General features: G+C 36.9%; 1 protein-coding gene across 4 annotated transcripts in view; it reads right to left on the reverse strand.

Annotated features, from left to right (window-relative positions):
* Window positions 1-26,608, reverse strand: part of COL25A1 (collagen type XXV alpha 1 chain) — a 467,924-nt gene that overhangs the window by 83,477 nt on the left and 357,839 nt on the right. For all 4 annotated transcript variants that reach the window (XM_032400984.1, XM_032400983.1, XM_032400982.1 and 1 more), the window contains exons 11-14: window positions 21,351-21,377; window positions 19,287-19,331; window positions 3,670-3,723; window positions 1,587-1,613 (exon numbers count right to left, since the gene is read on the reverse strand). In XM_032400984.1, the coding sequence (XP_032256875.1) occupies window positions 1,587-1,613; window positions 3,670-3,723; window positions 19,287-19,331; window positions 21,351-21,377 (153 nt within the window). The remainder of the gene's footprint in view (window positions 1-1,586; window positions 1,614-3,669; window positions 3,724-19,286; window positions 19,332-21,350; window positions 21,378-26,608) is intronic.

Below are 26,608 nucleotides of genomic sequence, written 5' to 3' on the forward strand. Positions count from 1 at the left end.
GACTTTGGCGCCAGAGAGACTGAGCCCAGCTCCAGCACCTACTGGGCAAATGAAATGCTCCCTACATCACGTTTCACATGTGTAACAGAAGGGCAAGAATGCTTTATGGGGTTATAAGAAGTAAACAATATGATGTGTGTAAAGCAACTAGGCCAGTATCTGATGCAGCATAAGCTGATAGCCATTAGCGGTAACAATGCATTATTGTTCATACATTCCATAAGCTGGAACACCCTTCTGTTTAGCTTCATAAGAGATCACTTTTGCATCATTTAAAAATTTCCTTTAAATAAGAGATAAAGTACTGATGATGGTTTCCCTGGAAGAGGGAAGAGATGTGGGGGAGAGAGACATTTTTTCTCTCCATTTTCTTTTCGTGTTTCACATACATATGAAGCTAACCTGCTCAGGTGTTTGTCTATGGTGACCGACACACCACAGAGCCTGGGAGCCGGAGCGGCTCTATCTGATGAATCCCCGGGATGGTGCTGGCACTGATCCTTTCCCCTCCTTAATTTCTACACAGAAGAGTGATCTGATGACTAATTAATTTCAGGTTAATTACAAGGAACTGGTTGGACACCAAATAAATGTACTGATAATCTGAGGAACCTTTGACAGGCAGCCTATTAGCATACTTTTCAAAAGATTGCTTGGAAATCCCTTTATTAAAAAACAAAACAGACACAACAAACTTTCTTATTAGGAAGACTGGCTCAGAGTGGTCACGAAATGAAGGGTTTGACTGAGTCGTCCCCTCTGCTTTGCTCTCTCTCCATTTAAATGAATGCCTTTTTAATTTTTGCCTCACAGTGCCAAAAAATACAGTTACATTCAAGAAGTGTGTGGGGTCTTTAGATGTACTTCTTTTAGGATTAGAGGTGATGATATTAATTTATCCGAACGATCACATCACTTCTGAAGAGCATGGTGTAATGTGTGGGTAGCTTCCTACGCAGGCAGCACATTTCTCAAGCATTATTAAAGTAAATAGCATGAGAACCAGAAAAATTAGCACCACGATATGCACTGAGAGTCTAAAAATAATCAGGACGCCCCAAAAGTAGTCATGAAGGACATCTGTGAGAAATTTAACATATGGCACTCTCCTCCTCCTTTTGTTTCTCTTTTTGCTTTTTTATAGGAATTCTTTGTGGGGCAATTTCCAATGTATTTGTTGCAGGTAAGCATCTGTATTCCTTTAACTTCATGACCTAAGAAGCAGTAGGGAGAGATATGGATGCTTAGAAAAGCACTGGGGTGGCAATAGCAAGTAGGTAAAAACAGAAGTTTTGCAGACCTAGGGATTTTTGAAAACCACTTAGAAGCTTGACATAGAATGTTCAAATATCTTCCTTTCCCTCCATTTCTTTAAACCTTTTTACCCAAACCTCTGTCCATACATAAGAATTACACTATTCTCTCCTTCTACTAATTAAGAGTTTGACACGAACAGTGGTTGTTATATCTATCTATATCTATGGATCTATATCTATTGCTATGTAGTCATCCATACCTCTATATATTTTGGTTTGATACCTCTTTAGGGAAAAAAAAAAGATAATTACAGGCAGAATCATTCCTACCTTTTCGCCTTGATCTCCAGGTTCTCCCTGAGCAAAAGAACAAAGATTGAGTGACACATTAAATTATAAAACACCCAATTAAACACCACCTACCAAAATCAGATATTGAACATACTAAGTCAATTATATGCGACACTTTCTATTTTGGCAACATAGAATTGCTATATTGAAAACAAATGGTAAGATGAGTTTCCTGAAGAATTGGGCATGGATATCAATATCAAATGTAATCTTAATTCTTTGCTTTTAAAGGACTAAAGAAAGGTATTTAAAATTATCATCCAGAATCCAGCTTTTGGGGCATTAAGAACAATGTGGTACCAATTCAATGTCTTCAGCAGCTTCTTAGTTTTCAAGTTTTTATTTCCTCCAAACTCAGAAGCAGTAAGGTGGGCTAGCACATTCTTTCATGGTCTTTTACTCAAAGCAGCCCCCAGTGTATAGATTATTTCAGGGGTCTGGAGTCTGTGTAGTTCTCCCATCTGTCTTCTTCAAACATGATCATAAACATGGTCTGAACTTGGACTCCTTCAGAGTGTCATGAATTCTCCCTAACCTGCTGGTAACCAGCATGTTCCAAATCAGGTATATTTTAGGCAGCAGTGGTACCTTCAGGAAAGAGACTAGAATGGGGCAGAGTCAAAGCGAGTTTAGGAGAATGTCTTTATTCAAAATGATGACCTGGACCGTATGAGGACTAAAATGCCAAACTGTGCTTTGAAGAGAATCCTTATTTTCACTTTACCCAGGAAGGCATAGGTGATGGAGTGGGAGAATTCTAAAGTAAATCATACACATTATGATAATATTCTTCTTATGAAAAGCATCAGTAAGTGTTACCATGAGAAGAGGCTGCTTAAAAAAAATTGGCTTAAGATGATTATTGTGTTTTTTAAAATTAAAAACCCCTCGAAGTCAGTTTGGAGGCAAGACTCTTTTAATTTGCTGGGACTCAGTCTGACCCTTTGGCTTTCTGAATTTCTGGCCACCTTTCAGTGCTCAACATCCATCCTGATGGTTGCTAGGCAACAGAAGAATAGACCTGAGAACATGCATTAAGCATTAACTCTTATCATTTGGCTGTTTAGCATGGAGCAAGAGAGGGGAAAAGACAGGAGAATGGCTGTAGTCCCAGAAGGAATATTTCCTTTCCTCTCCTGCAGGACAAAGGGCAGGTCTATAAATTTTAGGTCTGTCCTAGGCGCCTGTCAATAGCAATGTGATCTGTAAAATCAGCTGACAGGCATCTGTGGGTACAGATACACACCCGCACAGCTGACGGGATTAGACATTAGTTATGTACTTCAAGGGATGTTCACTCATCAAAGGATTTGGGATTTGTCTGCCTGTTTGGTTTAAACTAAACTGTCACCAATCTTTTTATATTTAACAGATTCATTTGTTCTTCAAAAAAACAAAGAAAATTTGCAACCCCCAAAAAATCCTCGTTATATGTTTTCCCTATTTAGTAATTCAGACTATATCCATTTTTAAATTTTAGACATGCCACATCAGCCGGTAGAGCGTACCACTCTTCATCTAGGAGTTGTGAATTGGGTGTAGAGATTACTTTAAAAAAGTAAACATCTTAAAAAAACAAAGCAAAACATGCCACATCTTTATTCTGCTCTTCATTTGATTAACTGCTTATATGTGTAAGTGTTGGAGGTGACCAAATATTGAAGAAAGGCCACAGTGGCACTGTGAAAATCATCTTTAGTAAGTCTTATAAATATTATGCACATTTGAGGCAGTATGGACAAGGCCTACATTTTAATACACTCATTAAGTGGCAAAATGACAAGAGTCATATTTGAAATATGGGCTTTTTCTCACGTTATCGAAGTATCCCAGAATAAAAATTTTGACAACTGTTATCTTATTTGTTTTTCTGCATTTTTAATGCTAATGAGAATCTTAAACAATTTAGTCATTAGTCACAAACTTCTATACTGCAGCATATTATACTACTGACAAATATTCCATCCAAGTAAAACCAGTGGGATATAAAAAATTGTTACAGCTTACAATTTCATGAAAACTCATATCTCAAATGATTCTGCTTGGTTTCATTTGTACTAACCTTTGGCCCTGGTATTCCGTTTTGTCCTACTGTTCCAGGCAACCCAGGCTCACCCTCATGAAAAAAATAGATACTATTAAATAAAATACACAAAATCCATACATTATATAGATTATTAGAGGATATAGCTATCCAATAATGCTCTAGAAGTAGAAAAATAAGTGCCTACTAGGGTAAATACAAATTAGCTCATTTGGTCCAAAATTCTATGTGCTGGGGGAAAAGGATAAAACAGGGTTGATTTCCTTTGTTCAGTCTTTTCTCCATTAAGAAAGCTGAAGCAACTTACCGACGGAAATGAGTATCTAGCATGGTGCTGGGTACCTTGTAGGCAATAAATAAATGTTTGTGGAATGAATTAAAGACATCTGAAAACATAAGCTCTCTTGATGGAGAACTTTTAAGTGGTTCATCAGCTCAGGAAAATAAAGACTAAATCACTATATTTATGAGATTTAATCAAATGAGCGTTTCCAAACCTAAAGCTTAAAGAACACACACACCTTTGAACACCAACAAAATTAAACACATTTGACACAAAAGTCAAAAGTAAAAATGCCTTCGGTTTCTCTTCTCAACTTCGCTGTAAAAAATAATTAGAATAAGACATTCAGAACCGTGGCTCTCATTGTCCTATTGAGTGATAGGCATTCAGGAGAAAGATGATGGTTACTAGGTCAGACAAGTTTCCCACCTCAGCAAGAAGAGATTGTATAATAGTTTTCCTAGGCTCTGAACCAGCAATTGTTTTCCAAAGAGAAGTCATGAAGTGCCCAGCAGCAAAGGTAAGATAGGTAAGCTCTTGCTGCTTCCATGTGGCTCAAAGTCATATCAACTAGAATTTCATTTTCATTTAAAAACATTCCCAAAGCCCTTTAGAGTGTACACCAATGATGGGACAGCTTTCTTCTTTCCAATGAGGGAGTAAAGTTGCTCCTTAGTTGATTAAAAAAAAAACAGGCTTTATTTTTAGGGCAGTTTTAGGCTCACAGCAAATTTAGTTTATTTTTAAGCATGTTTTCTAAGTCACCTACAGGGCAGAGATTGTGCCATTTCAATATTTGTGCTCTCAGCTTCGAAATCATGTACATTAATAATAATAGTACCATTTTTAAGTGCCAGGAACTTTACATTCATCAATTCACTTAATCTCACAAATTTCTATGAGGTAAGTACCACTTTATCTCTAGTTAAGAGATGAAGAAATTAAGCACAGAGAGGTTAAGCAACTTCTCTAGTTTTACACAACTCTAGCCAAGATTTGAACTCTCATGATCTAGCTTAAGAGGTTGTGCTCGTAACAATATGATGCATTCCAAAATGAATGAAAGCATCTAAAAATTGGGAGAGCATACATAGGAGTATTTCTATCCTCATTATCATTTGGCTTATAGTCCTCATTTATAAATGACCCTTCAAGAATGTATGGAAACTGAACTAAATATAACTTATATAAAGATGATTTATATTTACCTCCCAGATAAACCAAGAATACGAAGCTTACATTATCCTTCTAGAAGAGCAAAAAATATTTTACTACTATACTGGACTATTATAATTGCTAAACACTTAACTTCCTGGAAGAAATTCTGCTTTGTATATAAAGTTACACTATAATTGTAACTCTTGCACTTTCCTTGGATAAATGGCAAAAATGCTGACAGAAAAGCAATGGCTATTATAGGAAAATTTTGATTGGCCATTTGTACATCGCAAAGAGTAAGAACTCAGAAATAGAATATGCCTGGAAAGAGGACTATCATTTACTCTGCAACAGAAGAAGAGCTATCAAGTCGGCTTTCTTCAAAGAATCCACAACAGGATGCACTAATATCATAACTCATGGTTTAATGCAAATAAGAGATGCTGCCAGGAAACAATACAAACTTTGTTTAGACTTTCAAAGAAGAACCATGGTAGCCAGAAAAATAATAAAAAAATGGTTAAGCCCCTGGAACTGAACAAAGTACATGCTGAGATTTTCAAGCAAGGAAGAGAGACATTGCTTAGGTATCTGGTTAACATCCTCCTTAATATATGAATACCGAGGGACTAAAACTTGATCCTGTTTTAAAATTTTTATATACTGTTAAAATAATCTTTTAACATAATAGGAAACAAAAAATGCACCTATGATTCCACCCCTATAATAATTGTTTTCAGTTTGTCCTGTTTCCTTCTAGTCTTTTTTATTTATGCTTACATATTTTCAAGCAATTGTAAGCTTATTACATAGTATGACATTCTGATTTTTTATTATTTGATACTACAAATTTGTTTTCACATAGTATTCATGAGTGTCTTGTGAATAGTTTGATTAACATCTATCAAACTCAGGCGTGATCATATGTTTAATCTGTCCCAAACAGTTGAATACTTGGTTGTTGCCAATCTTTGCTATTAAAGATAAACTAAAACACCCACCTCTGTAAATATTTCTAAATTGCTTTCCAAAAGGATTCAAGTTTTATCTGTTTTGATGGACCCCCACTCTGTGTTACTTTTTCACAACTTCATCAGCATTGGATATCACAATTTTAATTATTTGGGGGGCAATTTTAATAAGCACAAATGAGAGTTTACTCTTGCTCAGTTCTACATTTATTACTTGCAAGGTTAAATATTTTTTCGTATGTTTATAATTTCAATAGGTATCTCACAAAATTTTAAAGCTATTTAAATAAATAAAGCTATTTCCTGAATGAACTAAGGGAAAATAGAAAGAAGGAAAAGTGAGAAAGTGACTCACAGCATTTTACCTTTCTAATGAGTTATATCAAGAAGAATATATTCAAACTTAGAGTAGGAGGTTCCTATAACTCTAAGCGCCAAGTCCGAGCTACAGGATTCTGGAAGGCATTAATTCATTCAACTAACATTTAGTGAGAATTTTCTACCTGTTCTACTCTGGCCTGAGTGTTTCATGGGATAAAGACGAAATAGGCATGATAGGCACCTGTGCCCAAAGAGCTGATTTTGAACCAGAAAAAAATGATACATACAAAAATAAGAGAACATCTAATTGAGGTCATAGAACTTTTTTTTTGAGCAAAGTTTTCTTGCACTTCATGAAATAAAAAGACATAAATCAAAAGGAAGTATTGAAGAAGAATGAACCATATGTCGTGTAGTGTATTAATATTTTCTGGTGTATGAGCATAAAGTATTATGAGTCCCCTTCAAATAAAGTTACAATGACATCACTACATAATGTAGTAAAAATATACATATGCAAGAAAGTCAGAAAAGTACAGACAAAAAATGACAATTAGGTTTCCTGGGTGTAGAGAGTAGGTCTCCTATTTGTTAAGAGAATCTGTCCATCTATTTCTGAATGTATTTCACAAGTACTGAAGGATATTCCAAAGATAGTAATAATGAAAAACAGCAGCTAACATCTTAACTACAGGTAGATTGATAAGGTTTTCTCTCTTATACTTTAAATTCTAAAGCATTCCCTGTGTATTACTCACAAATGACGATGTGTGTATTTAAGCTAAAAATAAGTTGGACTGACTTTTAGGAAAGCCTGCTTGCTATTTTCTTTTCTTTCTTCCTTCCTTCCTTCCCTTCTCTCTCTCTCTCCCTCAAACCAAATGCTCTTTAGAACTCTAACGTAAGACATCACTCAAGACTCAACTATTTCAGGTACTGCTAATCAGGGGCAACTTGAAAGAACACTGAAAGATTGGAAGGAATGGAGTTGTCTTATGAGGATTGAGTGCTAAAGGGAAATAGGTCATTTAGAGGTAATATCACTCGCCTGAGGGCAATTGTTTTCTGTTCTGGCAATGGGAATTTTCAATGAGTTGTAGCTTAAAATTTTTAGCATGATATAATTTTACATTCACTTGTCAAAACCGATTTTGCTGCTTTTAAATACTGCATTTTCAAAGAGAACTCATTTAAACAGAAGAGGAGAATAACTACAAGGAACATGGACCAGCCGTGGATGGAAAGAGTGATACTGAGAAGAACATGGCATTGGTCTTTTTTTTTTTTCCCCCGGAATTTTCAACTCTTCCTTGAGGTTTATTTATCTTTATTAATTTTTTAATTTGAGTATAGTTGACACACATTGTCACATTAGTTTCAGATGGACAGCATAGTGATTCAACTTCTTACCAGGAGCATAGCCATTATCTGTCACCATACAACGTTATCATAACATCACTGACTAGATTCTCTGCACTGTGAACGTGGCATCAGTCTTTAAGGTTTTCTCCTGTCTCTGGAGCTCGGGGTGTTGGTGGTCACTGACACCTATCTGAAACACTAAGTGTGCTTTTTTCATGACAGTGACAGTGCACAGAGGGATCTCAGTGGTTTGAGAGGTGAGCAGGACTGGTTTTTAGTCCCCTTCTGCAGGCAGCCATGGTGAGGAGTGGGTGTGCTTTTATAGGGCTTTGGGGCTTCAGCGGCTTTGGCAGCAATTGGGTAAGTAACACTTGGTAGAGGAAGATTCTTTGAAAACAGCGAGGCACCCAACAGGGACTTCTAGATACAACTGTTTGCGGAAGCGTCAAGAAAATGGGGTTTCTGCTCTCCATTCCTATTTATTCTCTCTAGTTTTCTTTAATTTAGTTTTCTACCCTGGTTTCCTAATGGCAAATGAATATGAACACAAAATTGGGTGAATGTAGGAGGTACAAAATGACGTACATATTTTGAAATTTATAGAAATGTAGCATTTCACGACACATTAAGCACACATGAAGATGTAAAGCCCTTATAGGCCTGGTGAGAGACAGAGACAGCAAGACTTCTCTTCTGGGAAACTGAAAAACATATAAGAGTGGTGGCAAGAGATGACTTGTCTCAGCTATAGCGTGGCAGCCATCGGTGGGAAAAGAGAAGGGGACCCAGGAAAAAGATGGGAGAGATGTTAACCCAGCAGTGATACCTACAAGTCATGTTTGTCAGTGTGAAACATTCGGGCTGAGGAAGGGAGGAACAGCTCCGGGTAAGTGAAGGGCAGGGTGCACTGCGGGGAGGAGTCCTGCGAGGGGCAGGATGCCTTGAATGAGCAGAACTTCCATGGCTTCCAAGAGGCTCATGTCCCTGAGCACCCCCAGGACTCTATCGGGGAAGGGTGGTTGCAGAGAGCACTGAAGGCTGCACAGTTCTGCCTGTGGGTACAGAGACTGGATCCTTCTATATATTTCCATATATTCTTCCATCTGCTCCTTCCTGCACCCCATGTGCCTAAGGGGAAGGGTGAGCAGGAGCTGGGGCAGTGCTGGTTATATGAATTATCATGTTGTCTAAAGTTCCCACAAGACCCTTTCAGAGCTTACACATGCCATCATTTACCTTATGAACTCACCCTGACTCACATCTGCTCTTCCCTAAGCAGAAGCACTCACAAAACAGTGAAATCTTTGAGTTGAAAGGAACCAAGCCAGTCATTCTTAACAGATAAAGAAGCACATTCAGAGAGTAACTTTTCCAGAGGCAAATACCTGCAAAGAGCGGATGTAAGATCAGAGCCCAGGTCTTCCGATTCCCCATCCTATGTTCCATCCGAGCAACTTGTGTCTAAAGAAACCTCATACATTTTTATTATGTTTCTTTTCTGTTTAATTTGAGCATGAAAGAGGAAAGTGGCTTCAGGAAGCCTCCAGTCTAATCTCAGGTTTTCCTCCTCTGGTCTTGTGATATAGAGCAAATTGCTTAAGCTTCTGTGGGGCTCAGCTTTCCTTCTCTGAAGTGTGTGGGAGTAGATTAAATGCTTGCTTTCTCTTTGCTCTTAAGGACTAAGATTTGATTTTATTATTGCTTTAAATAGGAATTAGAAAATTTTATTGAACTCATGATACCTACATAATATTAATATTATTATTATTTGTTGCTGTTGCTGGACTCAAGATGTCACCTGGTGATTCCTTATTCCTCAGACACCTGATTAAACTCAGCTTAGGGCCCAATTTCACAGGTGAAGGAAGTCTAGAATCTAGGGCTCCCCTGGGCCCCTCTGCTGGGGTTCATCGCGGTTTTGCCCCAGACCATTTCAAATGGGTCAGTCAATTCCCTTCACCAGTTGCCTCCAGAACCCCACTCTCCCCAGGCCTTTTGTAAGTTCAGGATTGACTACCTGGTGTTCCTGGGAAGGTGTCACATCAGAGAGCATCTTGTTGGCTTCCATCTCACCTTTCCCCCTCCTCCCCTCTCTCTCCTAGACCACCCTGGGCATTCAGCTTTACTCTCTCTTACCTAAAGAGATTTAGTAGTTTCTTTTTTTTTTTTTTTTTTTTTTAAAGATTTTTTATTTATTTATTTGACAGAGAGAGACAGCGAGAGAGGGAACACAAGCAGGGGGAGTGGGAGAGGGAGAAGCAGGCTTCCCGCGGAGCAGGGAGCCCGATGCGGGGCTCGATCCCAGGACCCTGGGATCATGACCTGAGCCGAAGGCAGACGCTTAACAACTGAGCCACCCAGGCGCCCCGAGATTTAGTAGTTTCTAAAAGGCTTCTGCTTGCATGCCCAGTCTCCAATTCTTTTCCTCCTCCTTGCCTACAGGCAGAGGAGGCTTTGTAACTTGGCAAAAGAAAACCCAGTAAACCTGGGCACTTGGGTTTGGTTATATGACAGCGAATCCGGTGTCCTGTAGAGGGCTCTGTCTTGTTTATCTAATCAGCAAAATCCCTCCCTAAAATTAGAATCTCTCTGTCCACATTGGTAATACGAATACTAATGAGTAGAAAGTCGACGGGTGTATCAGCCAGGAGCCTAATAAAAACATTTTATTTAAGATAACTTACTGAAATGGGCCTTAAACTGATTAAAGTAATAACTAAACTGAACCTAGTAATCAAACCTTCAGTACGCTTTTTTAAAAAAGTACAAATGTCTAAAATGCCAAATAAGTAAACATAGCAGTTGTAGCAATAATATTATGGCATGGACTATTTCAGAAATAAGTCTGCTACTTACGACTATTTCAGTTTTTGTTCTGCTAAGAAATGTACAAAATATAATTTGAACAAAGAAATTCAAATTCTTAGATAGCTAAGAATTTAGTGATCATAGAAAATAGCTAAGTTGCATTAATTTGGGTGAAATTTACATTAATGAAAATTATGTGCCTTGAGCACACCCCTAAGCTTTGAAGGTCTGGGTAGAAGTACACATGGATGACCCCACATTCCACCCAACAGTGCTAATATCTTCCCGTCTCTTCCCAACCCCAGTCTTATTCTTCACCAAGAAGGGCCCTGGAGGTTGTATGTGAACATCACAGCCTGCAAGCTTTGCCCACAGCTCCCCACCCATAGTGGCTTCAAGGCCACCCACAGGTTTAGAGGTGCACACACCAGCTGTGTGGTCGCTCGTGGGACTCTGGACCCAAAGAAGAGGCCAATACAAGCACTAGAAGCAGAATCAGGAGAGTTGAGGCAGGAATTCTTGGGTTGTGGGTACCTAGGATGTGATCAAGAAGTGATCTTTGAGTTGGACTTTGAGTAGGCATGCCTCTTTGGCCCTGTGGACTCCTCACTCTGTGTGGAGGGTCATACCACAGGAGGGACAGAGGAGGCATAATGAGAAGCACTGCTTGCCTGGGTCTAAGAGAAACACTATCCAGTACTTTGTAAATAGCTTATGAAAGGTACCAAAATGAGCAAAAACCAACCAGAGAGCATGATGCCACAGAGGATTGCCTTTTCTGTGTATATATATAAAAAATTGTTCACTATGTGCATGCTTATGGGTGAAAAAAGATTAAGAACAAAGATGTATGTTTTAGGAAGAAATAATCAAAATGGATAAAATGGGTTATGTGAAGTAGAAGAGTTTCTTAGGACTGGGATAAGTCAGATATAACATAGTTGTCCAGCTCCCTCGTGTTACCCGAATCTCTTCTAAATTACACAACTAGTGATTCTTGCAACTTTCCATGTGACTGGGGCTTCTAGAAAAGAAATTGTGGTGGCAGTAGCTAATCAGCCTCTGACATTTTCCAAGCCAGGGGAGAAGGGGGAGGCCAAGACCTCTGTGTCCCCATTTACAATGGAGCTCCAACATTTTGTAAGATGTTTGGGGGAAAGCACTCATTCACTCTCTGCATGTTGATACGAAAGAAGGAAGCCCCAGGCGTGACTGGCAGCCACCTAACAACCAAGGGGAGAGCAGGAACTAGGATGAAGGCAGCAAGGAGGAAGACAGGGTGAAAAGATAAAAGAACATGTATTCTTAGTGATGAGGTTTAGTTGCCAGAGCAAAGCATTTAAGTTTTAAAAGCCAGCTAATTTCTTCTTTCCTAAAGCATAGTCTTTAATGATAAATCTATGTATAGTTTGAATGATAAATTATTTTTTTCTCTTGGGAAGGGAATGTGCCCAATTATTAATAGAAATGTTAAGTGGTTATGTCCAGCTGGAAAAACTCTAAAGATCAGTGAAGAGTAGTAGAAAGAAATAATAGTTCTTACTAACATTTGCTTCTATACCCAGGAGGCTTCTGAGTCATGGAGTTATTAATGCCCCTCGTACAGAGAGAAACATAGTCTGTTCTTATTAATATTTTAAGAATATTTAAAATATTTTAATAAAGTTACATTTATTACTTTATTTTTTCTGATTAAACTTCGAGGTAAATATTTTAATCTTCATTTGATGAACGAAGACACTAAGGCTTAGAGATGGTAAGTAACTTGCCCAAGGTCATGCAAATACTGAAAAGCAAAGCTGGGATATTCTGAATTTAAGATCCTCACTCTTAACAGTGGAAGCAGAGTCGTGTGCAGTGAGAACAGACTGCCTGGCTTTGAAGCTGAACACCACAGACACCTCGGTAACACTGGGCAAAATATTTATCCTTTCTGTACTCCCATTTGCTCATTAATAAAGTGGAGATGCTAGTTGCTACTTCATAGGATTGCTGTGAGGAATAAGTGAGCTAATAGGCACACAACACTAAGGACAGGACCTGAGAGTAAATGCTGACTAACATGCTAGGAATTATTATACACTGCGCTCTTCTGTTCTCTGTATTGGGCAGAGAAGACAGAGGAGAGAATCCTGAAAGAAATTCAATTTCTCATAAATGAACCCCACTGGTGCTGTTTCGCAGTTGGAAAATGGTTACTATCTGCTTGGCAATGTGGCCTCCTATCAAATGGATGGAACTGGGTAGATGCTAACCTGTTAGGATTGTCACAGTAAGTTATTTCATTGTAGGCTTTATTTTATTTTATTTATTTATTTTAGAAAGAGAGAGAGAGACAGCACGAGTGGGAGGGGGAGAGAGAGAGAGGGTCATAAGCTTGAAGAAAAGGTAGACCATGATGAATACAAAAGCCCCATTGTGATTGATAATACGGTGTTTTAGAAACCAAATTCTAAGACCAAGGTTGTCTGTAATTTAATTTGTAAGTACAGCACCATAGGGGTGGTTTCTCTTCCCTTGCCAAATGCTGCCCACCTGTTAGGTCTCACCCAAAGTCACCTATCCATACGGAGAAGCATTACTTGGCCTTACTTGGCTCTGTGCACCAGGCCAGGCTGCCCTACGCTTCTCGGCCACAGTCCTTAAAAGAACTGTAATGTAACAGGTTTCTAGTATAACTGTTCATTTAATGTCTCCATCCCCAATTAGGCTGGAAATTCCATGAGGACCAAGAGAGATGCTGCCTGGCACTTAGTAGTAAGGGCTGTATGGATGACTGAAAAAATCAACAAGTGAATCAGTGGACCCATTCATGGGAAGTTTCTTTAAAAAGCTTTCCCAGATTACGTATACAATTGAATCAGATGTAGTAAATCAGTATTTTTGTGATCCCTTCTATAAAATATAGTGTTTTTTCAATTAAAATGGAAAATAAGTGGACCTGATGATATCATAATTCAAACACATTTGCTTTGTTGTTTGTTTCGGGACGGCCTGTGAGCAGCTTGCCTTCTCTCACACCCCTTTCCCCAGAAATCCCTTTCCCTCAACTTTTTATTCTTCCCTCTCCCAATATTTTAGTAGAATGATAGAATTTGGTAGAATGATAATTATTATCAAATTCTATAGTAACATGCCTTTAATGGAGTCAGGGGGAAAGCGGTTTAAAAAAAATCTTTACTGTACTTGATTTATTTCAAGCCAACATTAAACTACCTCTTGTAACTAACTTTTCATTCCTCTCTAAAGGAACTTAAAATTCATTAATAAAGAATAGAAATGTTGTTTGTCCCACTTAACAAGTAAAATTGAGTGAAAAGTCTCTTTAAGAGTAAGCATGTATATAAAAATGCCTGAGAATACATGAATCACACTTAGGGATAAAGTGATTTGACTACATGAAATGTTCTGTAATAGGAAAATGATGATGTTTCTTTTAGAAGAAAGAACACATCCTATTATTATAGTTACTAGAGAAAAAAAGTCATGTATTCTGAGAATTCTAATGCACATAATTGCTAACTTCAGAAGATAGAAAAACTAATAAAAATAATTTGTCTCAACTTTAACCTGTAAAATGATTGAATTGCTGTAAGGTACTTTCCCTGAACTATTCATTAATCTGGAATCAGAAATCACACTTCATTTACTCTGCGTATCTTTTCTTAAAGTCTAAAATCAGGAAGTCACAACTATATTGGGTAATGGGACCACTGAATAAATTCTGCTATAGGAAAATTTTAAGCTAACCAACCAGAAAACAAACAGAACTATATTCAAATCCTTCAGGAGTTTAATTCAGACTGCTTAATGATAGAGCCAAGGAAGCCAAAGAAAAGAGTGTATTTAGTTGTTACAGTAAGTGAATCAAGAATAAAAAATATTGAGTTCATTGAACAGCCCACTGAATAGACTTGAATAAACAGCTTGACCTTTGGAAGTCTGAGAGCTTCAATTTATCTGCTCTCTAAATACACTTACAATAAAAATGCCATTAGAACTATGTTGTGAGGATTAATGTCAGTGAAGACTGTGAGATCCATGGATAAGAGATGAAAAGGAATTCTAAATACCATAACTATAAATTAATTAAAGTTTAATGTTCCTTAAAAATTACATAGCTATCTGGGATAGATTCGTAGATGATACGCTAACATCATTTTTTATTTATTTTATGTTTTGAAGTTTTAAAAATAATAAATTCTAGAAAATACTTGGAAAATCCATGAATAAGATCTTCTGATATTTGTTTTGCTTTGGAAACAATCCCTATGATTCTGGGGTTTCAAAAATATTCTAGCTTGCTTAGACAAAATAATTGGTTTTTAATCCTAAAAACCTTTATTATTATTTTCATAGTAACAAACAGACAAGGGTGTTAACTGCACCAATTAGACTTTTAATGCTCCCTGTCTCTGTCCCCAGATCTCCTCTTCAGTTGTATTTGCCCAGTGCTGGGCATTGGTTGCTATTCAAGTAAATTGTCATTATGATGATTTGTTTTTATGGGTGCCAATTAATGTGAAAATGTGGAAAGAATAGAAAAATATAGGGTTCTAATACCACCTAATAAAAGTTGAGATTTTAAAAATTCTGATACACACATATATACAAAAATTGATTATGTTCAGCTAGCCAGCATATAGTACATCATTAATTTCTGATGTAGTGTTCAATGATTCATTAGTTGTGTATAATACCCAGTGCTCATCACATCACGTGCCTCCCTTAATACCCATTACCTGGTTACCAAAAATTATAGACAGCAATTAATTTTGTCAAAGGGACAAAAGTTAAAAAGATAGTTTAAAAGATGGTTTAAAAGATGGTTCTACCACAAAATTATTTTTGAAAGCTCCCACTTCTCCATTATATCTGAGAAGTAGGGTTTAATTGTCAAATATTTAGATATACATCTCTTCATGTATGCATGTGTGTGTGTGAGAGACAGACAGACAGACAGAGAGGGATAATGAATAATGGAGCACAAACAAAATGGTAATTATACCTTTAGACTGACAAGATCTAAAGGTACAATTAGATCTATTCTTTTTTTTTTAGATTTTTATTTATTTATTTATTAGAGAGAGAGAGAGAAACAGCATGAGAAGGGAGAGGGTCAGAGGGAGAAGCAGGCTCCCCACTGAGCCGAGAGCCCAAGGTGGGACTCAATCCCAGGACTCTGGGATCATGACCTGAGCCGAAGGCAGTTGCTTAACCAACTGAGCCACCCTAGACTGACAAGATCTATTCTTGAGAATTACAAGATTTTGTGTCCAACACAATTAGCTAGGGAAGAAGAGGACAACATTTCATATTTTTAGGTAAGACTTAGTATTAAATCTACCCTAACTGCTTTGGCTGCTGGCAACAAATCTAAATTATGGAAACAACAGCTTTCAGAATTGGGAACAGAGAATACTAGAAGCTGGTTGAATCAAAAATGAGACATGGGTGACTTTATCTCTTGGAGACTTAGAAATAAATCAGTACAGCCCCTGGTCTCATTTCACAAATGCAACTGCCTTGAGCCCAGACAGGAAAAGGGTCTTTCAAAGGCTGCACATGAGGTGGAAGAAAACAGAGCATCTTGACTCCAGGACAGCGCTCCTGGGCAGGTGAGTGGGGAAAAGCCGGGGCACAGAGAAACATTTTACCTTCCTGTGTAATTTTGCATATTCATAGTCTTCCTATCATGATTCAGCTGGCTTCTTCTCCCTGCTTGAGGGTAAACCTAGGGCTCATTTGCTGAAACTCCTACAGTGTGATACTATTCCTACAGATACTTGATAATATGTATTGAGCATCTGTAACATTACCTTCACTTTAGAGACATTATCTAGTTAATACTGCAAGGTCTGTATTTATATTTTACACCTAAGCCTTAGAAACATTATATAAATTGCCCAAATGAGAACTACGATCTGACCCATTCATTCTGACTACAGAGTCCAAACTTTTTCCTCCATACCACACTGCCTTCCACATTTCACAGAAGATGCTCAGGAGCCCTTTGTAGATTGTGATGCCAGAAAAAGCTAGATTTGGGTTTAATGCCATGTTACTGCTTATGTAAGTCCTTTCTCCTAATACAATCTGAATCACTGAAAGACCATTACAAAATAAAAAATACTCAGATTAGCAGTCAAGGTGACCCATATTTGAAGGAAAATAGTGTAAAAAAAAAAATGTCACTACCAAGTTTATTAGCCAAAGCCAATCACCAATTTTGTCAATCTGAATGGATGGAAAACAAAATACTTTTTAAAAATATTTTTCTTCCTTTTTTGTAAGAGAAAAATCTTTCTATTTTCTAGTTGTCATTTGTTGTATTTCTGATTGCTTAGAAATCATATTCTTCCTTAGCCATTATTTGAAAAATATTTTCTAAGCCGCAAAAGTACTTCTTTGGAAAAGTGAAATTGTAATGTAGAAAAAATGTTTTCTTAAGACAGCTTGAGGACATTTAGGTGCTTTAAAAAATTATGTCATTGTAAGCTCTTTTCTTAGAAAAACAAATTGTAGAGATCCAAAACATATGTCATATGCTTAAGTACAGAATTATTACTCCATTTCCAGCTTTGTTTTTACTGTCTAAATGACCTGCTGTTTCGGTGAAGGACTCATGGTTTTGCACTTTATTTTCCTAGAGATGATACAGCAAATATTACAAATGTTAGATAATCACTAGTGTTAACAGAAATTTCATCCACAAAGTTTTAGGTTAAATTCTATGGAGTAGGAAAAACAGTCGTAAACTACATTTTGCTAATACCGTCATAAAAGTGTGAAATTATTTACCTTCCCTAGGTCCTATAGAAAACACTTTAAAATGCCACAAAGATGTATAACAAGACATAAAACTGCAAATATTAACTGTCTATTTTCTTGAAATATAATTTAAACTTGGTGACTAGGACAAGAAAATGTCACATTCCTTTCTCTTGCTAAGGAAATTGCATATTTCCTTTGCAAAAATACAGAATATGCAGTTTTCATAAACATGTATGTGACAGTTTTAAAGTTGTTTTGTTTCAGGTTAATGGTTTCTATAAATTTTCACGATTGTCCCAAAGTTGAAAAAAGAAAAGAAGCAAAGAAGACAGAGCAAACATTAACCTTAAGGGTATAAGCTTTGTTCTTCACCAATGTTAAAAACATTTCTCTTATATCCATATCTGTCTTCTCCAAATATTATCTTGACTTACATAACTTTAAAATCCATCTTAGAATGAATATACTTCCAAATTTTTATGTATCCCTCCATGATCTGAAATATTCTAAATAGAAAGTTAATCTTTGCTCTTTACCAGGATTTGTGAAGCAAACAGATACGTATTTTATTAAGTGGCAAATAGAGCAGTGAGCTGGGCAGTTCATTCCCATGGAGTGCGCAGTGTTTGGTTTGTGGATTAGCGGATACCATAAGCCTTGGTTGAGGACATCAATTTCACCGGGAATTGAGTAATCGTGGAAGCAGAGGACCTTGTTTAAGATACAGATCAATGAAGGAAACGTTTCATTGTAAGATCACCACTGTCATAAAGACTTTATGTCTACTTGCCATTTAATCCTCACGTTGACCCTAGTAGGTAGAAACTGTTTTTGTCTTCCTTTTACATATGAAGAGACTGAGGCCAGAGAATTCAAGGACTTTGCCAAAATTCATGTGGCCTGTAAGTGGCAGACTCATGCTTTTTGCTAGCCACTGTAGGTTTTAAATAGTGATTGTTAGTATCTTATTGAAGAAGAAAAGATGGACAAGATGGGAAAGGTTACTAGGAGGTCTCTTCTGTCTGTAAATATTCGGCTCCTTATGATTTCAGAATTTAATCCAGAGTGCACAGATTTAAAAATTTTCTGTTGAACACAAGCTGATGGGTCACAGGATTTTATAGGGTTAGTCCAAAAACTCTAAGGGAGACAAGAAAGTCCCTAGCTCAGCTTCCTGGCTCCTGGTAGACTGGCTTTGTTAGCTGCCCCTATGGTTTTCCTGGTCTCTGTAGAGGTTCCAGATTGAAAAGCCAGTCAGCACTGTTGGGGAGCACAGAAAAGCAGACCCACTTGTGGGATGATGCTAGATGCTTTGTCCAACCAGTAAGTATGTTGAAGGAATAGATGTAACCACATGTATAGATATGTCTATGTAGAGTTGTGGGGTTTTCTTATTTTATTTTCCCCCTCATTATTAACAGTACAGTAAAAGTGTACTACCAGAGCTTGGCGAGTCTATTTAAACCCTAATTTTTCTTGACAGTAAAAAGAGCTTGCTCCTAAATTCAGAATATTCCAATAGGTTCCCTCTGTAAGAATTTTTGTTAATGAAAGAAATAATACATGTTACTTTTGCCATGACAAGAATAAACTGGAGTATATTTGTTTATGACAATTAATGTTAAACACAAAATTTTTCCTATTCTATGTATATTTATTTTATATATATATATATATATATATATATATATATATATATATATACTTTATAAGAAAGATATAGTTGTATCTCCTACAAAACTTATCAAAATAGAATGGAAAATTTTCTAAGAGTTTCTGACTATTTAATGCATCATTAAAAATTAAATTAGTTTGATCTTTTGCACATAATTTCCCTGCATTTCAAAAGTATATGTAGTGCTTTTATAAGTATATAAACTTTTTACTAACATTACTGACTAGAATAATTTTGTGATTTTAATCCCTTTAAATGATCAAAAATATTCTATAGAACTTACCTTTTGACCATTCACCCCTGGAATTCCAGGTACTCCAACAGAACCCTAAGAAGACACATGATTAAATTAAGCATAGAATCACAAAATATTTCAATTCTAAGTTTGTATTGTATTAATTATGTCAGCCATAACCTTACCTTGCTAAAACATGTGTGAAAGGCTAAGTTTTTCAGATCTTATGCATGGTATTCAGATATATAATAATGTAAGCAGATTCATCAAGCATTCCCAGAAACTACAGAGTTAAATTTAACCATGTTTCTAAATATCCACTTATCCCTAATATGATTTTAAAGAAATTCACATCATAAATTGGGATCCACAGCTATCAGAAGGCCACATGGCTCTAAATTTTGGTGCTTTTAAGAAATAAACAGGCTTAGTTCCGTCTGGAAAAGCCTAGCAGTAGCAGTAACTCTTGCATTTCAGGAGTTTAAATACCATAAAACAAAAGGTAATTAAAATAACAACCACTTGTTTCACAATTAGTCAAATAAGGCACTCAAATTTGTTGTATTTGAAGCATTTTCCCCTGGACTTTCAGGGTGTACATTTAAGCCAGGTGAGTGTGAATATGTCTTCCTAGACTAGAAAAGGTGTTACAAATGTTAAACACTGACTAGGAATAACACAACAACACATCAAATATTAAGTTAAGAGTGTGTGTGTGTGTGTGTGTGTGTGTGTAGACATGTGTGCACATCTGCACTGGGGTGATTACGAACGGTTGGACATAGGTGGGGTGAACTGAGAATAAGAAACCTAATTATCACCTGAGAAAATCTATGACATTTACCTGGATATAGAACATTAACAAATGTTTTCGGATAGTGATGTCACCCCCTTTCAGGCTCTGGAGAAATCATTTTTAAATAAAATATGTTTATTCTTTGTCTAGCCCTAGAAAACAGATTTTTCTAAGTTGATGTATGATACTAAATTTCTTTAATAATAATGGGAAAAAAGTTTTTTTAAAGAGTAAATATAAACCTAAAACTGCTCTAAAAGAGGAAGTTTATTAAAAATATAGTCACTAAAAAATATATAGTCATTATATGCAAAACAAATTGAGATGGCAAGTTCCTTAGTGTTTTGGTAATTATATTGAGTGGGTCATTAAAAGACTTCCTGAAGCCTCAGGCAGTAATTTTAGCCTGGTCGCATGTGGATTAGGGTAGCTTTACAATTTCACACCATGCTTAATAGAGACATTATTGCGAAGGACAAAGTGTTCTTATACACAAGTTGTCTCACAACTCATTGGCTTTGGACTTGGTTTGTAGGATTATGTTTCAACAGATGCCACATGCCCAGTGCTTGGGGAATAAAAAGTCTCTCTTTGATGGATTCCAAAGATAAAGAATAATCACTTTTCCACCTGTTGTAATACAATTGTTTTCTTTAGTTTTCTGCAGGTTAAATATCCCTTTTTCCCCATTGTGTGGTGGGAGTTGCAACAGGGAATGGGGACTTAGCAATATTTCATTGGCAAAGGGCCACCTACCTACTATTGATATATTTACTACTGTAGTATTGATGTAATTTTAGAAGCGCTAGACCCTCTCCATCAGAATGTAATGGTGAATTCTGATGACTGGGAAATGACAATCAGGAAGTCACTTTTCAGTTTACCTCAGCAAAGGAAAACACTAATGGACCAATGGAATACAGTCACCAAACAACAAGTACATCTTTTGTTCTGGTCCGTTCTACGATCATTTGGTCATAATACTTGAGCAGGACCATGCACTCAGTCTGCAATGTCATATGACCTTTCAAATTCTAAGTTTTGTCACAATGTTTTGCCAGTATTTTAATTAAAAATTCAATAACCTAAAGTTCGACAGACAGCTTAAAAAGAATTTACTCTGGATTTATTGGATTTTCTATAATGGAGTTGATTAGAAATCTAATGGCTCACATTAAATGATTGTATTTTTAGAAAGGAGAATGCACAATCCAGATGCTTCAGCATGGCTTACAGTAGCTAATTCTATTCACCTCTCATGCTAGGCATTAGGCAATACAAGTATAATTACTTCCCCAGTACTATTTATACTCTACCTTTTGTCCTGGAGGCCCCAGAGGACCCTAAAAATAGAAAAATTATTCAATTAACATAATAATGTAACCATTTAAATTTAAACGACCAATTAAAACTGTCCTAGTCTGCAAGGTTCTCTATGCTGTGCAGAAATATGCTGATGTTCTGTATGTCAAGGAAAACGGAAATTACTGGTTGGAAGTATACAATAGGTCTTTTCTTCTCTCTTGTTTTCTTTTGAAGACCATTAAGCATATGCAGTAAGATTCTGATTTTTCCTTTAAAAAAAGAATCTTTGCTGTTCTGGTGCATCTGTTTCTTCAAATACCTGTACATCTATCACCTCAATCTCATTTAGAAGGCTGGAGATGTTACTGCTAGAAGCAGTGAAAATGCAATGCAGTTCCCCAGCAAGCAGCACATTATGTGACTTCTGCATCTGCAAAACTTCAGGAAGCAGATTTGCAAAGGGAATCATTGAATAGCATTACAAAGAAACATGTTTTGTCCCATTCTTCCTCTTATGAAATGTGGCACAAAAACTTGTTTACAAACTAGGGGATGCCAAGGTCAACTGTTGCACCTAGGGTGTACCGGAAAAGGAAACAAAAGATGCTGTCAGCTGTCGATAACCTATGATACTGGGCGCGTGGGGGGAATAGAATATTAAGAAGATGGATGGGAATATTTACATATAAAATGGAAATACGGCAGTTCTGAGATTTAGCTGTTTTTCAACCACAAAGTCAGCATTGGGATTCTGTTGGCTTTATGTAGAATTAGGCGAAGCTTTGGGATGGTGGAAGAGAGCACAAAGACATCCAGCTATAATTCTATTTATGTCTATTTTTACATAAAATATTGAGCATTTTTCTTCTAATTCTTTTTACAAATACTTTTAATTTTAGTATATTTTAACAAAGTTATTCTTTATAAATGATAGTAAATGATAGTTTCCTCTATCACTTCATGTTAACTGGCTCTGTATTCCATTACACCTAATGAACGGCTAGCCTATTTTCAATGTGTGACATTTCAGTTAATCAGCATCTTAATTCATACTCTGTACTATTAAAGAAAGCACTAGAGTGCACATTAGAGGGAGAATTAGTCATGCATAATTTTTTTATTAAAAATACACCATGTTTAGGAACATTCAGAGAATCTGTTCCTCATAAATTATTTTGTAATCCTCACAGGAAGACTAAGAATTTCCTCATAAAATCAGCTTTAGGTTATTGAAAGCGCACTGTGCAATATCACCTTTCTATGTTCCTTGTTTATTTACTCAACTGACTAACTTCTTAATGAGCTGGTTATCTGGTATATCTGTGCAGTCAGACAGCCTCCCTCCCCATTTCACCCCTTCTACTTAAAATTCTCCCTGTTTTAGATTTTGCAGAGAAAATAGAGGCTATCAGGTGTAAATTCCCTCAACATTATGTCTCTCATCAATCCAAACCCACGTGGACCTCCTTCCTATGTCAGAGGGAGAAGAGGCACCCCTCTTCTGCGGGCAGATGCATCCAGTAGATTCTGGAATCCATCCTTGTCTCTGTCCTCGGGGATCTTTCTCCATCAATTATCCATGCATCTGTATCAGAGCCTCCTGCTTTCCACTAGTTCCTTCCCCTTAGCACATAAACAGGCTTAATCATCTCTCACTTGGGTAAATTGTTTGGGAAGTGAATGCTAACGTTAAATAAAGGCAGAATTTGGAAGTTGTAGCGATGGGAGAGCTGAGAGTCGAAGAAGACTTGGGTTTTATCATGGTCTATGATTCCATTTGCCCCAGCGTCTCCAGGGCATTTCATTTCTTAAAATGTTGATGTTAGAAAGGAAATCATATAACAAAAAGTACATTAATTCAATGTTTAGACTGAGAATGGAAATGTTCAATTCAAAAAGGTTTGTTTCCATTTAAACCTAACTTTGCCACTTGAAAAAGGATTGTGCAGTACAGTTGAGTTTTTCACTACATTGATGGATAACCCAGGAAGGGAATATTTCATAGAAAAATCAGAGCAAATTTGAAATCAAGTGTTTTAACTAGAGACTGACATTTCTGTATTTTCTAATTTGGTCTCTGTTGCATGACCACATTAAAGATTTAGAAAGACTACCCATAACCGTGAAATCTACAAAATTATATTGTCTATTTTAACACAATATTTCATGAAAATCAAAAGATAGCTATAGAGAAAATAAATACAAAATTTTTCTTCACGGTTAGGAAACTACTTCTATTTTTGCTAAACTCTAAAAATAAAAGCAGTTTTAAAGATGTAACACTAACTTTGAACTGTGAATACATGTCTTGTGGATTATTCATAACTAAGTTGCCAAGGATATATTCTCAGCTACCAAAAATGTGCATATAGTCCTTTGATCTCACTGGCGGGAAAAATGGTAGCAAGCCAAGGAGAGTGTCATCTGTTACTAGCAGGGGAGTGGGAATAGACTGAAGCTGGATATAAGGCACAGACATATATTCGAGTAAGTATAGACACACACACACACACACCCCAAATAGTTATTTTGCTGATCAAGATTTTGCTTAATGTGTTTTGAGTGTCCTTAGATTAATAAAACCGTTATATACCTATGACATTGTGGTCATTAAATTTAAGTTTACAAATAAAAGCTTCACTGCTCAAAAATTGATTTTAAGGGCTCCTGGGTGGCTCAGTTGGTTAGGCATCCGCCTTCGGCTCAGGTCATGACACCAGGGTCCTGGGATCCAGCCCTGCGTTGGGCTTCCTGCTCAGCAGGGAGCCTGCTTCTCCCTCTGCAACTCCCCCTGCTTGTGTTCTCTTCCTCTCTCTCTAGCAAATAAATAAATAAAATCTTTAAGAAAAAATTGATTTTGAAGTTAAAGTATGTTGCTACCAGTTGGTTAAGATGTTTACATTTGTCTAGTTTTGTGACTTCTAGAACAAATATAAATTAATAAAGTAACGGGCAAATGCCATACAACCATTCACTAACCTATCTAATCCTCTTAAATTTATTTATATTTTCAGCCTGCTCAAAAGTCATTACGAATAATGACTCAGATGAACAATGTCATAAGTTCATTACTCACTAGTCAAATTATTCCTTTTATTATTCCTAAAATTAAAGCCAATTGTTCTAGTGTTTTAAGATTTCTAAAATAATTCCATTATTATTGTCTCCGTGACTTAAGTTTGGATCAAATATTTTTCCAGACTAAAGAGTCAATTTTTCATTCCATTTTTATTAATCAATAAATTGTTCCTTTTTAGATATTTTCTTGGTGGGCACTGTTATGTTTGCATATACTTTATAGAGGCTCAATTTAAATGGGAACAATCTGGTCTCTTCATTTTTCAAAATAATTTCTGTGTATATGTCTCAAGATTAAAAACTGTGCACCATATATAATCTCAACATATTAAACTGTATTTCTTTAAGTTTACCTCCAGAAGTGTAAACTATAATTTAAACCTTAAAATACACTTATTTTGGTACAGGTTCTAGGTGATGTATTCAAAAGATAAAAACCAAATGAGCCACTGAAAAATTCCAAGTGCGGAGTAATAACATCACTCATCTGCAGACAAATTTTAAAACCAAAGTTTTTGTGATCTTTTTGGAAGAGGCCATGGAGGGCTATGCAATGTTAAAACTTATAAACAAGAAAGAAATTACACAGCGCCCTTGATTTTCTTTCCTGTTTACCTTCACCCCTGCTAGATTCCATTTTTAAATACTGTAAAATATGTGGACTATGGTGAGCAAGTAAGTCAGAGAAATATGATCGTCCTACTTGGTGATTGCCTTCTCCAAAAAGTGTGTGACTCATGGCCTGGGAGTGATCCTTTACCCCTTCCTGCTCAAGTATATCAGATAATTACTCAAGAATCTCTCCAGCCTGCCCTCTTCATCACCTGCATCACTATGCCCTTGTTCAAACCCTCTTCTCTCCCAGCTAGCTGATGGGCGTCCACCTGAGGGCCACTCTGCCTTTAGTCTCCTTCCACCTCTCTGCACGGTGCTGCCCGAGTGAGCTTTCTAGAAGGCTAATGGGTTCTTACCTTTCCTCTACTGAAAAATTCTTCAATGGCTTTCCATAGCTTTTGAGAAAAGCAGGAGCTTTTGTAAGATTGGTAGTTCACCACAGGAGGCATGCTTTTGCGTCTCTGCACCGCTGTACCTCTGGCTGGCTATTCCTGCAACTTCTCTTTGGTCCTCTCTCCTCTACCCATTCCATCACTTAGAGCTCAGTGCCCCCACCTGTGGGCCTGGTCCCCTTCTTTTGTTCTTCAAAGCGTCCCTATGACAGCACTTCTTTCATAAAATTTACCAACAGTACTGTAATCGTCTAGTTACTTCTTTCTTCACACCAAATGTCTTTTGTCATGCACAGTAGCTGGCATATGGTAATTGTCCAGTGACTCCTTTTGCATGCATTCATTAACTCATCCACTTAATAGTTTTCTAGTACCCACTGAGTGTCAGGCAATGTTCTCAGTACTGAGGAAACAGCCCTGAACAAAATAAGCAAAAATGCATGCCCTCCTAGACCTCATATTCTAATGAATGGAGAAAGACAGTAAACAAATAAATGAGTAAAATCAAAGTGTGTCAGGTGGTAAGTGCTAAAGCAAACGGGAATAAGGATTGGGAGAAGTAGATGTGGTAGTATTTTAAAGTGGGGGTGGTGGGGAGGTCAGTGAAGGCCTCAGTGATAAAGTGACTCTTGGACAGAGCCCTGAAAGAGGTCAGGCAGAGGCATGCCTATAAAAGGAAGAAGAATGTTCCAGGCAAGGGAACAGCAAGTACAAAGGCCAAGAGGTGGGCACATGCTAATTGTGTTTAAGGAACATCAAAGAGGCTATAGGTAGGAAGTTGAAGGTGGGGATATGGACCGGGAGGGGAGACTGTATTTGTGTGGACTTACAGAGTTTTGTAAGCACAATAGTGTTTACTTTGAGGATAATAAAAATTATAGGAATAAATACATATGAATAAATCAAATTTTTCTTGTACCATAGACAACAGTGTCTCAAGATGGGAATGAGATTTTTCACCCTTGCATTTACCCAAGTCATTCCAACACTACTGGAATATTCTAATAACCTCTAGATTACCTCTAAATGCAAAAATGAGAGGAGGAATTCAGTTCATGCCTTCTATATTAAAACAGCCAAGCAAAAATCATCTTAGTTACATAGTCTCATTAATATGGAAAGTGTTGTGGATGTGGATGTAGGTCCAAGGTCTCTAATGCACTTCAGAAAGCCATTATGTAAAC

Source organism: Phoca vitulina, unplaced genomic scaffold (genome assembly GCF_004348235.1).
Source record: "Phoca vitulina isolate PV1807 unplaced genomic scaffold, GSC_HSeal_1.0 scaffold3, whole genome shotgun sequence".
In the NCBI taxonomy this organism is placed as follows: Eukaryota; Metazoa; Chordata; class Mammalia; order Carnivora; family Phocidae; genus Phoca; species Phoca vitulina.